The sequence below is a fragment of the Anser cygnoides genome, chromosome 12 (assembly GCF_040182565.1).
Source record: "Anser cygnoides isolate HZ-2024a breed goose chromosome 12, Taihu_goose_T2T_genome, whole genome shotgun sequence".
NCBI classification, from domain to species: Eukaryota; Metazoa; Chordata; class Aves; order Anseriformes; family Anatidae; genus Anser; species Anser cygnoides.
Genome location: NC_089884.1, coordinates 19,984,662 through 19,998,861, shown reverse-complemented (window position 1 = coordinate 19,998,861; position 14,200 = coordinate 19,984,662). Strand labels below are relative to the sequence as shown.

Genomic DNA, 14,200 nt, shown 5'->3' with positions numbered 1-14,200 from the left:
TGTTTTTTTTTTCTTGCTTTCTGAAAAATCTCATTCAGGGAGAAAAGAAATGATCATCAATGCAAAACCAAAAAGTAAATGCAAATCCTGCAATCTCCAGTTCAGTAGTGCTGACTTTTCAGAGCATAAAAATAATGCAAGATAGCAAAGAACTCAAAGAACCATAACCGTCTGGTAAGATCAGATTGCCCAGGGTGACCAACCCTTTAGCAAAAACCCAAGCAAGTTCTGCAGTTAATATCTAAAAAACACATAAGTGTAAGAATAAAATAGTATGTAAAGGAGCACCATAAAGAAGCACTGAAGCACCACTGCATATGCCCAAAGTCCTTATGACAATTTGCTGCAGCTATCTCATAATACTGCAGCTTTGATATATCATAGCATTTGTATTAACGCAAAAAGAATTTTTTACTTTAAAATGACAGGAGCATTAAACAGCATACATTTTCATAAGGCTAACACATTTGTGAAGGCACAAAAGCAACCACAGAGGTCTGTTTAGATGGCTTACGCAAAACCGTATTGACATTTAACTTTCAGATTTGGCTGGCAAACACTTGCTCACTATTGCTACTTAGGAACATAAGCCTGACAGCGCTTCTCAAAGAAGCACCTACATACTGGAATATGCTTATTTTGAAGCATTTGAAAATTAAATTTACTCTTTTTTGGACTCTGATAACAGAAGAAGGTGCCTTTTCTGCTGAAATATTTTCACATTTTAATCATCTTCTGACCACGTTATATTTTTAAATTCATCTTATGTTTTAAAAACATTTATGATCATGTTTTCCAAATAAATGACAGCTACCTCATTTTGTCAAAACTCTCTAGAAGTAGCAAGCACATTTTGCCAAGTCTCTAGGAGTAGCACCCAGACAGAAAAACATATTGTAAAGCTACCTCTGCCCCATCCCGAACAACTGAGCTGTATTAGTGAATTCAGATCATTTCTCACTGTCAAAGCTTAGAATCCTTTAAAAAAAACAAACATCTACAAGCACTAGCTCAGATGCTCAGTCTCACAGTGAAACACCAATTATCTTCAGCATATTAAAATCTGATGGCCTTAGAAGAACTTCCTCTTGCCCTGTTATTACTTTTTGATTCCGATCAGGTATTTATTATGATTACGGTAATTCTGTAATCTATTTGAGAACAGTAAATAAGATCATGTTTCTTTAGGTCTTTTTCTGTAAAACAAAATAAAGTTTTTAAAATTTATCCTGTTAAATTGGCAAAAATATGGGTCCTTTCTAATTTTCTCTTTCCTGTTTGAATATAATTTACTTCCACCTCCACATTGATTCATAATCCCAGTAGTCTACAAATTATTTTTCCTCTAGAATAACACCACAGTACCCCTACAATTACTACTTCACTACTAACTACGGTTACCAGCAGTACAGTGCACTTAGTTGGGTAAATCATTATCTATACAGGCTTAGATGTGAAAAACTTGCTGGGAAAGAAATAAATTATAGATCAATACCACTGGAACGGGAAAGATCCATCCTACTTAATTAGAACAACCATATTTCAGTGCATTTCAGACACCAGTTAAAAAGACTCAGTGAATTACTTATATGAAAAAGTCAAACCCCTAAATAAATCTTAATAGGGCCAGTCCCTAAACTACCATTCCACTGAGACATCTTTTAAAATGCACAATCATAAAGTAATTTAGCAGTAGCATCATTAGCAACAGCTGAATTTCACAACAATAGCTCCCGATATAGCCAGTAGGAAACACTAAAGCTTCACAGCCTTGTATGCATGGACTGGGTTGACTAGGTGAGAAATCATGCTTAGAGTTCTACACAATAGTTTAGATCACATTTCTTCCTCACAAACCTCTTTGCCAAGTTTATTTTGCATTTTGGGAAAATTTTAGAAGCTTGAAGAAGTGACGAGGCTTGACTAGAGCAAGGATGTACCTACCAGTGCATCCACCTAGTATTCCAAGCTGAACTTTACTCTTGGAAGCTGTGACAAGTACAAAATTGATGTTATAAATAAATGAAAAATAATAATAATAAACAGGTATTAATTTATTCACCATAGTTTTTATTGAAAGAATGGATCTTTCCTTTAGCCCAGAATTTGTCTGTGTGATATGTTTATTCTCCTCTTACCCTTGCAGTTAACCCAAACGAGTTTTGGGTGAGAATATTGTCCAAAATCTTTAAGTGGTTACTACAGAGAACTGGAACCTTGCCTAGAGGAAGGACTTTGTCACGTGGCTGGGTTGGTGCTTCAGTGAAGAGTCCGAGACACTCATTCTTTCCAATGCTACCACCTGAGCAGAAGCCTGTCTGTACGTCAAGGCTGTAGTGCTCTGTGGTGGCAGCCAACTAACAGCTTCCCTGCTGCAAAAGGAGGAAAGACTACTAAGGTATTCTTCCTCCTCACCTCTGAAAATTGCTGCCCTTCCTCAGAGTGTGCAGCCTGTATGTGCCAAGATTCATTTTATCAACTAAACTACCACCTCCAGAATTGCCCTTGGGAGTGGACTGAGTTTTAATTTGCCTGGAGGATGCCATTTGCCTGTTGCATGGAGGAACGAGCTGACAGCAGCATTGTTTTGCTACAGATTATTTTGCAATGCAGTCAAAAAGATGAAATCACATTTATTATCTAATTAAAGAAACTAAACATACAAATTAATTGACATTTCTGTTTTGCACGTTGCTGGCATACCTCTTAAGAGGATGCTCTTTTAAAAACAATCTTATTTCCATGTGAGAAGTTCCATGGAGTAATACCATCAACCATTTGGGGACTACCCTTGCAGGTCAAGCCAAATCTGCAGCTATTATACTAGATTTAGAATATTCTTAATAGAAGAAATATTTAAATTTACCAGAATACTTTCTGTAACATTAATACAGTACTATGAAATACTTTGACTTGGCCTACATCCACACAGGGACAAGCAGCATGCATGGCCAGAAAAAAATCCTAAAGGCAGAGCCTTTGATTTAGCTTTTTGTTACTCAAAAATACGTTGGGAGCTTTTGGAAAACAACTCACTCTATCTTCAGGAGAGCAGCTTGGTACACTCTTTTGATAAATAATCTAAACCACTTCAAAGATTCCTCAAGTGTACTGAAATTTCTTCCCTTAATAGAGAAGTATTTAAAATATGTGGGAGTGTTGGGGGAGGGTGTTTTTTTCTTAAGCTAACTGCACCAATCAATAGGTGCAACAATAAACAAGCTTCCCATACCATCCATATAGTTGAACGAAACCGATCCAAGTGAAGATGAAAATTGGACTCGTGTTTGCATCTCAGCCCATGTTACAGGGATAATTTGTGAACTGAGAATGGAAGAAATATATTTTTGGCAATAATCAGAGCTGCTGTGTTCCTTCACCCTCCTAATCACTGATAATAAGAATGAGTTTCTGGGGAACCATTTGACTTCCAGAGCAGCCTGAGCTCCAGGCAGAACATGCTGATGAGCAATGGCACACACTGAAGCTGTGGCAGCTGCCCCATGCCCCCAGAAACAACGTTATAAACGTTAACGAGTGCATGGTAAAACATGCTTCACATTTTTCAAACATGTAAAATTGATCACTCACAAATCCCCTATGACAAGCTGAAAATTTTTAAGTTCTTCCCGAATTGCAACTGATATAGAACTATTAAAAAATAAAAAGAAAGAAAAATAAAAAATAAACAGAAAAGCTAAGAAAAGGAAACAAAAGGGGCAAAAATCATACCCTGTGCAACAAATAGGAGAAATAATAAGGGGCATGTCATGTCACAGATCTGGCAGTTTCCTTTGAAGTAATGTTTCTCATTGGTATTTACACACCACCAAATCGTGTCACAAGTGAGTACCAAGGGAGAACATGTAAACCCCTCCAAGATGTTTTGTAATCTCATTGCTTTGTTTGAATCGATCTGTACCTACAGGAGACGCACTGGACTGGTCAGATGTCCCGGCAGTGTTTCCTGAACCATCCTTTGAAACACTGTAAAATGTAATGATTTCAATTTGCTTACAAGTATCATCTGAGGCATTCTAAGATAGGATTTCAATACAGCAAGGCTGACATGCTGAATTATTTCCTATACTGCCCTTTCAAAAAAATACCTCAATGAAGTAAAAAAACAGTAAAAAAAGCATGTTTGCAACAGCATGGAGCTGTTTGGCAGTGACATGGAACAGTCCCAAGGAGAGCAAAACCAGTGACTAACGTGCTTTACGCGAACAGAAAACCTTGGGGAACCAAGCCCCAGGGAGACTCCGGAGCCCCCAGCAGCCGCCGACCCGCGGGCACCGGGGCCGGTGCCGCCCCTTCCCGCCGCCGCCCCGAGCCCCGCGCAGGCCGCAGGCCGCGGGCCCCAGCAGCGCGGCCCCGCCCGGCCGAGAGCCGCCTGCGGGGCGGGCCGCGCGGCGCTGCGGCGGCTCTGGGCCGGCCCCGCTGTGACGTCACCGCGCCGCGACAGCCGGGAAGGTCGCGGCGGTGACCGGGCAGCGCCGCAGCCGCCGCCATGTTGTCCGTGGCCGCCCGCTCCGGGCCCTTCGCGCCCTACCTGTCGGCCGCCGCGCACGCCGTGCCTGGCCCGCTCAAGGCGCTGGCGCCCGCGGCGCTGCGGGCCGAGAAGGTGCCGCTGGACCTGCGGCGGCCGCTGCTCTGCCGGGAGTCGCTGAGCGGCCGCTCGGCCCGGGGGGGGCTCGTCGCCAGCGCCAGCCTCAACGGTGCGGGCCGGGCCGGGCCGGGGGGCGGCGGGGAGCCGGGCGCGGGGGCCTGCCGAGGGGCGGCCGCGACGGGGCGGCAGGCACCGGGACCGGCGGGGAGGACGGGGGCGGCTTCCAGCGGCGCCGGGGCAGCCCTGCGGCGGGGCCAGTGGGGCGGGGGGAAGTGAGGCGTGCGGGGGCTTAGCGGCGGCGGCGGCTGCGGCGCTCGCCGCTCGTGCTTGTGGAGCCCTGCGGGGCGCACGGTTTGGTCCCGGGCGGCCGGCCTCGTGGTAACGCGAATGTGTGTAGCGCTGAGGGCGCTTGAAGTTCTGCTTGTTGGTGGTGACTTGGGTGGCTGTTTATTTTGCATTTGGGAAGGTGCAAGGAAATCCCCATCAAGTTACTCCAGTTAGTTCTCGCAGAATCCAACCTGTGGCCAGAGAAAGACAGTGGCTTTACGTGAAATGCCAATATAGCCTAGCCCATTATTACTGTGGTTGTAGGTCTCACAAGTGTGTCTTTTCATCACTTGGAAACTGCATCTGCTCATGTGCTTATGTCCAGTGAAGGCGGTTTGCCAAAAGCAGGATAACAAGTATTCGTCAGCAGACGTGATACCCAAGTCCTGACCTCAAGATGTCTTTAACAGCAGCGAGTTAACGCAAGACTTCAAGATTGTGGCTAATGCCGTGTACTTCATGTATTAAGGGATGGGATGTGCCCACGGACATGCAATTGGCAGCCTTTCGGAATGCAGCCTGCTTATGCTGCTGATAGCAAGCCAGCTGGTCTGAAGCACTCAGCCTGACCAAGATGAGATGTATTAGGCCAAAAAGCCCTTTAGAGGAACAAAAGATCTGCAATTTACATAGACTTAGTATGAGATACTAGAAACATTTTTGAAAGGTTACTTTACTCCCCAAATGAAGGATCTTTTGTACCCAGTACATGTACGTTTTAAAATGGTATCCCCTACTCATTTCATAAAATATAGAAAATGGATAGAAATAGAGGGCCACTCCTACTTGTTTGATGTGCTGCATCAGCAGCCCTGTATTATTCTTAAGAGATAAAAAGAGTTGCTGAACAGTGTTATTTCAAACCACATTTACAGGTTCAGTGTCTTCCACTTTTTTGTAGGAACACAGGAAAGGACAAAAAGGTTGATGCTACTTCTGGTTTTTTTGAGGCATACATGGAAATCTGTAATGCCAATCTAGGGTGGTCCCATTGTGGTATTAAAAAAGGACCCATTCAAATTGCTGCAATTTTTAGCACATTTCAAGAAACCAGTTTCTACTGGAGTGAAAATAAGCTTCCTTATCTGCTGATGTTGGGCATGTAGCAACAGTTTGCATCATGCTGTTAACTAGGATATTCCTGCAAGTCTTGGAGACTGCTGTGCGTGTAGTGATTAGAACCATAGACTTCACCTGACACAGCTGTAAAGGATATGTTCAGGTGGAAATTCTAGAGATCTGTAATTAATGTAGTTGATATGTAGTCTTATTCTTAGCTTCAGTTAACATAGTCACACTTTACATTGAGTATAAAAAAAAAGTAGCTTAATTGTAACGCTTATTAGCGGGTTACTAATGTGTATATATGTCTTGGTACTGGGATAAGTTAGTATGGCTTGCTCTCAGAGAATTTTCAGTTAATTTCTCTGCAATTAATATCCTAGAGCAAATATCTTCTCTTTGCTGAGTTAATTGTAAATAAATGTAAATACTTTCCCCATTAGATTGGATATAGATCTCTGAGATCTATTTTGAGTACTTTGAGCGAACACTTTCTATTAACCTCTGTTAACCTTGTGCCAACTGCTAGAAAAAACTAAGACTAAATAGTTCTTGTCAAGTAACAGAGGTTGTATTTTAGCAAATAATGTCCTTAGTGTGTTCTTTTCCCTAGCATACTAGATTTTTGTTGAGGGAGGCAGCTTTCCTGCACTGGAGAAGGTAATGGAAGGCCTCTTAGTAAGCAGTCACATCTTGTCAGTTTAGCACACTGGTTTGAAATGGGAATCTCACAAAGTTTGGGAACTAGATATTGACTAAATTTATTCCTAAACACTTCTATGTACCAAATCTGAAAAACTAAATATTGGAGTCTGAAAGATTTAAAAATTATTTACTGGGGCAGTTAGCTTTGACAGCAGTTTAAACTTCTGTAAAGGGGGATATATGATCTTGCATTTTTAATCTTAAAAATGACACTGAAGATTATTAAAAGCATGGAAATTAAGTCAAAGGAAATCAAATTTCTTCATACCATGTTTGTAAGGGAAACATTTGAACAGAAAGAATGTCTGTTTCTTCTCAGATAGTAACTGTATTCTGCAACATTTTTTCCTTGAAATTTGAAAAAAGCAACAACAAAAACTTTAAACCCAGAACTGTTTGCAGGTCCTACTATGTTCTTAACAGGTTTCATATAATTTTGACGGAATGAAATGGAATGATTCACAAGGTGGAATGATTCACAAATCACTTGTTATCTACCAAAAATACCATCTAGTAACCATTTGCTTACAACTTAAAATTGTATAATTAAATAATTATAATAATTATAAAATGTATAATTACAGGAATGCTACCAAGACTTTGAAATAACTTACCCATCATTCAAAAAATGTAATTAAAAAACAACTAACATAAAATACATCATAATATATTTTAACTTGTGTTGTCGTTTCATATTATTTTCCTTGCAGCACCTGCCAGCATGCGTTGTGTCCATAATGATGTCACAGTACCTGACTTCTCTGCCTACCGTCGTCAAGACGTGCTAGATGCCACAGCATCTTCTCAAAGCAGCAGTGAAGCTAGAAAAGGGTTTTCCTACCTGCTGACTGCAACAATGTGTGTAACTGCTGCATATGCCGCTAAGAATGCTGTCACCCAGTTTGTTTCCAGCCTCAGTGCTTCTGCTGATGTGCTAGCATTGTCAAAGATTGAAATCAAGCTGTCTGACATTCCGGAAGGCAAGAACATGGCTTTCAAGTGGAGGGGGAAGCCCCTCTTTGTGCGCCACAGAACCCAAGCAGAGATTAATCAGGAAGCTGAAGTTGATTTGTCTAAACTGAGAGATCCACAGCATGATTTAGACAGAGTAAAGAAGCCAGAATGGGTCATATTAATAGGTGTCTGCACTCATCTTGGTTGTGTACCTATTGCTAACTCCGGAGATTTTGGTGGTTATTACTGCCCTTGCCATGGGTCCCATTATGATGCCTCTGGCAGAATCAGGAAAGGTCCTGCTCCCCTTAACCTTGAGGTTCCAACTTACCAGTTTATTAGTGATGATGTAGTTGTTGTTGGCTGAATAATCAAGTGCTTGCTCGTTTTCTTGTTCTGATGAATGTACACTCAAAAGGGTTAACTGATCCTCTGGAATGCTGTCAAACCAGATGATCTTGAATACACATTAGCTGTCTTGACTCAACCTGAAGTATGTTCGAATACTTCCCTATGTTCAATTGTAATAAAAACTTGTGAGTGAGCACTCATTCTGACTATGATAATGTGTTTGTGTACTGACTTAGTGTGTCTTGTCAGAGATACCACAGCATACCCCAAATATGTTTATGCAGCCCTCCTGAAGAGATGCTGATTCAATATCAGTAATGAACTACAGAACCACAGCTTTCTCCATACCACATACATTCATTACTTGTACTTAGTTTTTACTGCAGTATAGTAAGAAGTACCTTTTAAAAAAATCCTATAATGAACTTCTAACAGTGGAGTCAGTTTCAGTATAGAATCATATTAAATGCAATCCTTTTACTCCCAATGTATTTTTTGTTTGTTTTTGAAGGAAGTGAAGGGGAAAATACATAAATACGTGGAAAAGTTATTTTACATTGTTCAGAGGCAGTGTATAGTTGTTTAGCTATTAGGGTAGCAGTGTTAATTTTATGATGATGTAGACAAAAAATAAATGTGTCATAGTAGAATTTCAATATTTTTTTTTTTAAATTTCCAGATGAGGCTCAATGTTATACACACCTAAACATTAGATCATATACTTAGAACACTGGAAAATTTGTGACACGTCCACTAGAAAATGGAGAAATAAAAAGGGAAATTCAACAGTGAACACTAAATTGTAAGAACCAATCAGTCTGGACTAATCTTTAAGATTAAACGTAGCAAAAGGTTTATACATAACCAGATTTTAAGACCCACATGATTTGCGTGAAAATAAGTATTTCATATTGCTTATAGGCTAAGGTCAATAAAGGCTAAAACTTTGAAGTCTCTCTTCCCTTAATGCTGACCCCTAGGCTATGGAGAAACAAATACAGCCTGAAACCAGTAAATTTAACTAGCATTGGTCTTGCCAGTACAGAACAATGCTAGTAATTAAGTGCCTAGGCAATATATAGGGAGAAACAAGGTTTGCTGTTTCCAGAAGAAAAAAAAAAATCTGCTACCTCCTGTATGCTTTGTGTTGTTTACTGCTGTTCTGTGATCATTTAATGTCTTGTGCTGCATTAAGTGGTCTGGAATATTTTGCATCACATAACATCTCATGTATATTTCGCATATGCCTCATGTAAAGCTGTGTTGACAGCTGGATTAAAGCTGAAACTTTAAATAGTATTAAACAGAGTATTGATGACTATAGCTCACCTGTTCTCACACAATTCAGGTAGGAAAATGATCACAGATGACTACTACAGAAATTTTTAGGTATGCATTCTCCACTTTCATAACTTTAAGCTTTACACCTTATCACTATGTCTACAAAAGCATTCTCAAGACTTTCTTGTATAATAAATCATGCTACACAAGTAATGCAAGAGACGTTCCCAAGCTTGTATGTAAATAATTGGTCTTCATGTATGTGCCCTGTGTTATACGGTGGATCTTTACTCAAATTTTGTATTTCAAGAAAAGCTAACTAACTTCTGAAATAGTTAAAAATATAAATTTAATATAAATTAAAGCATTGCTCTTCAACTCTCAAGTGGTTACTACTATCCTAAAAATATCTTCTTTTAAGCCCACAGTTAAATTATTTAGGCCTCATTGTGGTTTATATAGACACTAAGTAACTGTGCTAACAGTAAATTTGTCCCCTGTAAATCAGGGAGTGACCAGGGCAGTTTCTGAATTCACAAGTGAACACAATGAAATCTAGTATGTCGTGGTTGGGCTTAAAAGTCCATCCATAAAATTACTTGCACAGGATAAGCTGCTATTTAAATTACATCATACTAACTCGGTGGCAATCTTACCAGTCTACAACTAACGTAGCGCCATGATATGGCACGTTTGTGAGCAAAACAGCTTTTACTCTACACATGAGATGCCAGCAGTACCTCTGCTTCACCAGACTGATGACAGAAGTTGAAGTATTGCTTCGTAGACAATGCAGATGTGATAGCCTCCATCCTCTCTTCAGTTAAAGGCTTTGTTCTCCTTATAGTTGCAAAAAGGTCATTCGTAACAAGCCAAGTGTGCGCTGGAAAAGAATTGGGATTTATTAGAATTTGAGAAATAGTTTTTAAAAATCTCTGGAATCTCATATTTTTGTGATACAATTATGGGTACAAATTTAAAAAAAAAATTAAAAAAATTCACTTGAACACGTCATTACACTTTTTTTTTTTAATTGTGACAGTTGCCAAAAGCTAGAATAGGTTGCCTGAAGAGGCTGTGGAGTATCCATGGAGATGGTCAAATTGAACAGGACAGACTCCTGGGCAGCTGTCCTTGAGCAAGAAGGGTGTAGATCACCTCTAGAGGTCCCTTCCAGCCTCTGATTCTGTGATTTGTGGGAGTTGTGCCCACCTACCGCATTGGTCTTTCTGGGACAAGAAGCCCCAGAAGGCCCAAAGTCCCAATCAGAGAAGTATGACTCCAACAGTGATAACCCTCCATGCAGCGATGTGCTGATGGCCAGGAGTGGGTTCCAAATCACCTTGAGGGCTGAGATGCCCTTGGAAGGAGCTCTCACTACCATTACTAATTACAGTCATTACCACCATACATGAGTTGTTTTGCCCTTTTCATGGCTACTGTACCGCAATGTGGCTGGAAGTATGAATGTTCAAGTACTCTGAAAAATACTGCTATATTGTATGGATTTCTGGAGAAAGACTCGTATTTATAAGAAGCAAGGGCTTACTGGGCTTCACTACTTTTACATATTTCCACTTTGACTCTCTCCACTTCACTTTAACGGTCCTGCCAGGGTTCTAGTCCTAACACAAGACTGTTTTCAGTTAAACTGCCAGAGAGGAGGACAAAAACCAAACTCGGGTATTTCACAGAACAAATAGGGCACCTTCCCCTTGACCCCACAAAGTACTAAGTCCTACTTCTCTCTGCACAACTGGAGTTTCCTCATTTTTGTGTAAGAAACCACTGTGCTCTGTACAGTTTTCGACCAGTATGAAGCCACACTTCTCCCTGCACCTCGTACGGTCAGCCCTACGGTCAGCTCTTTAGCCAGCCAGCCAGCATCATTCACTCCTGTTGACTTCACAGCCTGGCAGAAGCTAAAAGGCAAGGACAGCCAGATGCTGGTACAGGTTTGCCAGGCTGATCACCGTTCAGAGCCTGACATTTTTCAGCAGCAGTGCTGTAAAGCACAGTCCTAGGCCAGAGAGAGGAGCTGCACTGCCTGCCTTTCTTCTGTGCCCCTGCAGCCACAAAGCAGCAGCCACATCTCTGTTCCTTCGCAGCTCACTTCTTTTTCTCCTTTAGAACAAGTCAGTCTTTACAAAGTTGCTGAACAGAGTTCACGTTTATTTAATAAGAAAAAAAGCTCTTCGGATAAGGAGAATAAAAATACTAAAATCAAAATTTAATTTTTAATATTTGATATTTCAATAGCTTTGTCTTCCTTTTTTGTCTTTAAAAGAAGGGTAACATTTTTAATGGGCACTGCTGCCATGGGAATAATTAGTGCAAAGACTATAAACAAAATTTCAGAATTTTAAGTAATTTTTTCAAGACTTGTTTTCATGGTTCTTTCATGATATGTGTTTTTTTTTTAACCTTTCTGACTTGTTAGGTCTAGTTGTCAGAACTGAAAGCAGTTTCACACACAGCCCTCGTACAGTCATTATCACATGCTCTTGCTAACCAATTTTCAGCAGCATGCTGAAAGGCTGTGCTGCACAGCAGCGCAATTTTCAGGGACACTTGCCACTGATGACCAAAACAATTACATGAAGAAGCTCTATGAACAGGGTTCATAAGAATGGTCAGGTACACCTCAGGAACACAAAAGGTCAGCTCCCCAGATGAGTTAAAGCAGAGCTTGGTGTCCGAGCACTACGTTTCTCACCAGCAGAAGACATGACAGAACAATAATGACCCTCCTCTAATCTTGAAAAAGTAAAAAGTAAATAACTTATAGACGGAGAGAATTTAAAGCTACTGAATATTGGTGTCCTCCATGGATAAGATTTTCTTCTCTACATACAGATGTCTACCTGTTAGTTGCTTTTTATTGCTCATTATTAAGACAATTTACATTTTAGGACTTTTAAGTTATTTATAGTGTTGGGAAACTGACTGTGATCTGTATTCACTATGCCAGATTTTCTGCTTTCTAGTAGTTTCTTTTTGTCAGTTTCAGTAAAGATTTGAAGAGATGGCTGAATGAAAAACACCCTTCATGTTAATAATGCAGGGGACCCTGTCTTTGAAGGACTTCAGTGTTTCATGCCCAGCAGTTCTGCTGACCAGTACACCTTGTGCAATCACCATGAAAACCCAAATTTTCTCATCACCTTTTAAAAAGAGGCAGTTTACACAGGCTCAGATCAAAAGTATCTATTAATCTGGGAGCTCAGTTTGATGCCCCCACAGTCTGGTGGTGGTCAGGGCTGGCCGAGACTGTAGCACCTCATGCCTTCAGTTCCCACCAACTCCGCTGACATCCAAAGTACTTAAGAATCCATTAATTTGTTCATAGTGTTTGTATCGGAAGGAGGAGAAGGGGGCACTGAAGACTACAAAAAGACTTGTTCTAGTTAGAAAATTTGAGTAGAAATTGTAAGCGGACCACAGCTATGACACATAATGTGCACAGTCCCTTAGGTGAACAATTGCATTAATACCATATTTTCAAAATTAATTATGCTTCAATTTATTAAAGTCTTAATTCAGAATCTGTGCATATTAAAATACAGAATAAAGCTATAATTGTATTTGTAAGCAGATGGAATACTATAAGGTGCTAAGTAATAGTCTGCATGGATTTATCAGGAACAAATCACATCAATGCAATCACATTTCTTGCTATAATAGGATAACAGGCCTTGGAAACAGGGGAATATTAGCAGTAGTTATCAAACTTTTAACTAAGAGTTTAACAGTAGTGTTGGGTGGACCTGGTTTACTCCCACCATGACATATGGTAACAGAACTCCAAATTCTCCCCTGTGAGCAGTCATATAACTTGCAGGTAATTACAATGCATGTCAGCCTCTAATTTGTACCACAAATAAGAAGTGCCAGCTTCCTGAAGAGATCTATTGGTTTGCATGGCCATCAGACCAAAGAGCTATTGAGAAATGCAGAATTTTGTAGCAGATTCAGGGCATTTTATGTTTAAGGGTATTTAATCGTTAAAACAGAGTACTCAAAAACATGATAGAAAATTATTGAATAAATGTCTGTTAATGCAAGGGGGGAGGCTTTGTATATACAAAAATTCTCCTCTCATGCCTACGCTTTAACAGGTTAAAGGAATAGCAAGATGCAGCTAAATAAGATCAGATTTATCTCTTAGGTTAGAGGCATTGGGGCTTTTTGTTAGTCTGTTTTTCAGGGCAGGAGGAGGAGGATAATACAGGCAGTTTATTTTGTAACCATAGCTATTTTGTATAATTCATGTAGAGTGGGCCACTGATGACAGCACCCTTTAGGTGACATTATTATTTGAAATAAAACAGAGCTTTCCTTTTGAATCGCAACAAGCGTGATAGAGCATTTCAGATGTCAGTCTGAAATGTCACCTGTAGAACATGTCACCCCTGCCTACAGAAGAGCCTCTCAGTTGTAACAGTCTACAGCTGGGTTTTTCCCTCTCTTTTCAGTTCCTACTGAACGGTAATTTTGAATTAAGTACTAAAATACCAGGAGTTGCAGTAGCTTTTCTAGCAGTTTGTCCGGAATTATATATATCCCAAAGGTGAGATGTACACTGGGATCTTGTGCAAGTTAGAATTAAATAGCTGTAACAAGGTTTGGCTCATAGATTTCCCACTGAAGTACTTGATATCTATACTGGCACTGCAACTTTTGACCTAGCAATTACTTTTTCCCCACAACAGCATCAATTTTGACTGCCTGATAAGAAGACAGCATATGTACGGCAATATTATTTTCTTTATACAGTTTGTAAGATGCTTTAATTTCTTTTTTTTTTTTATTGGCCTTTAATATTTCCATAGCATAAACGACTATTTATGGTTATTTCCATTTTTTTAATACTTCTGCTTACGATTGCAGTACAAATTAAAGATATCGCTC

The 14,200-nt window shown here is 40.2% G+C and overlaps 2 protein-coding genes across 22 annotated transcripts in view; one reads left to right on the top strand and one right to left on the bottom strand.

Annotated features, from left to right (window-relative positions):
- LOC106039565 (uncharacterized) overlaps window positions 1-14,200 on the bottom strand; it is a 506,901-nt gene that overhangs the window by 233,664 nt on the left and 259,037 nt on the right. For 20 of the 21 annotated variants that reach the window (XR_010834540.1, XR_010834541.1, XR_010834544.1 and 17 more), the window contains one exon: window positions 10,030-10,172. Coding sequence is in view for 13 of the 21 variants with exons in the window: in XM_067004428.1 (XP_066860529.1) it covers window positions 10,030-10,172 (143 nt within the window). In the remaining 8 variants the exon portion in view is untranslated. Of the gene's footprint in view, window positions 1-10,029; window positions 10,173-10,838; window positions 11,767-14,200 lie in introns of those variants that run through there. The other variant, XR_010834554.1, reaches the window with a different exon arrangement.
- Window positions 4,461-8,208, top strand: UQCRFS1 (ubiquinol-cytochrome c reductase, Rieske iron-sulfur polypeptide 1). The gene is made up of 2 exons (XM_067004423.1): window positions 4,461-4,718; window positions 7,414-8,208. Exons 1-2 carry the CDS (start codon window positions 4,511-4,513, stop codon window positions 8,022-8,024), a joined length of 819 nt encoding a protein of 272 aa, XP_066860524.1. The 5' UTR covers window positions 4,461-4,510; the 3' UTR covers window positions 8,025-8,208.

Excerpts from the sequence above, each read along its gene's own strand:
- UQCRFS1 (XM_067004423.1), top strand. The coding sequence starts at position 4,511 with ATGTTGTCCGTGGCCGCCCGCTCCGGGCCCTTCGCGCCCTACCTGTCG. Across the intron at positions 4,719-7,413 it reads CGCCAGCGCCAGCCTCAACG|CACCTGCCAGCATGCGTTGT; the intron begins GTGCGGGCCGGG and ends TTTTCCTTGCAG.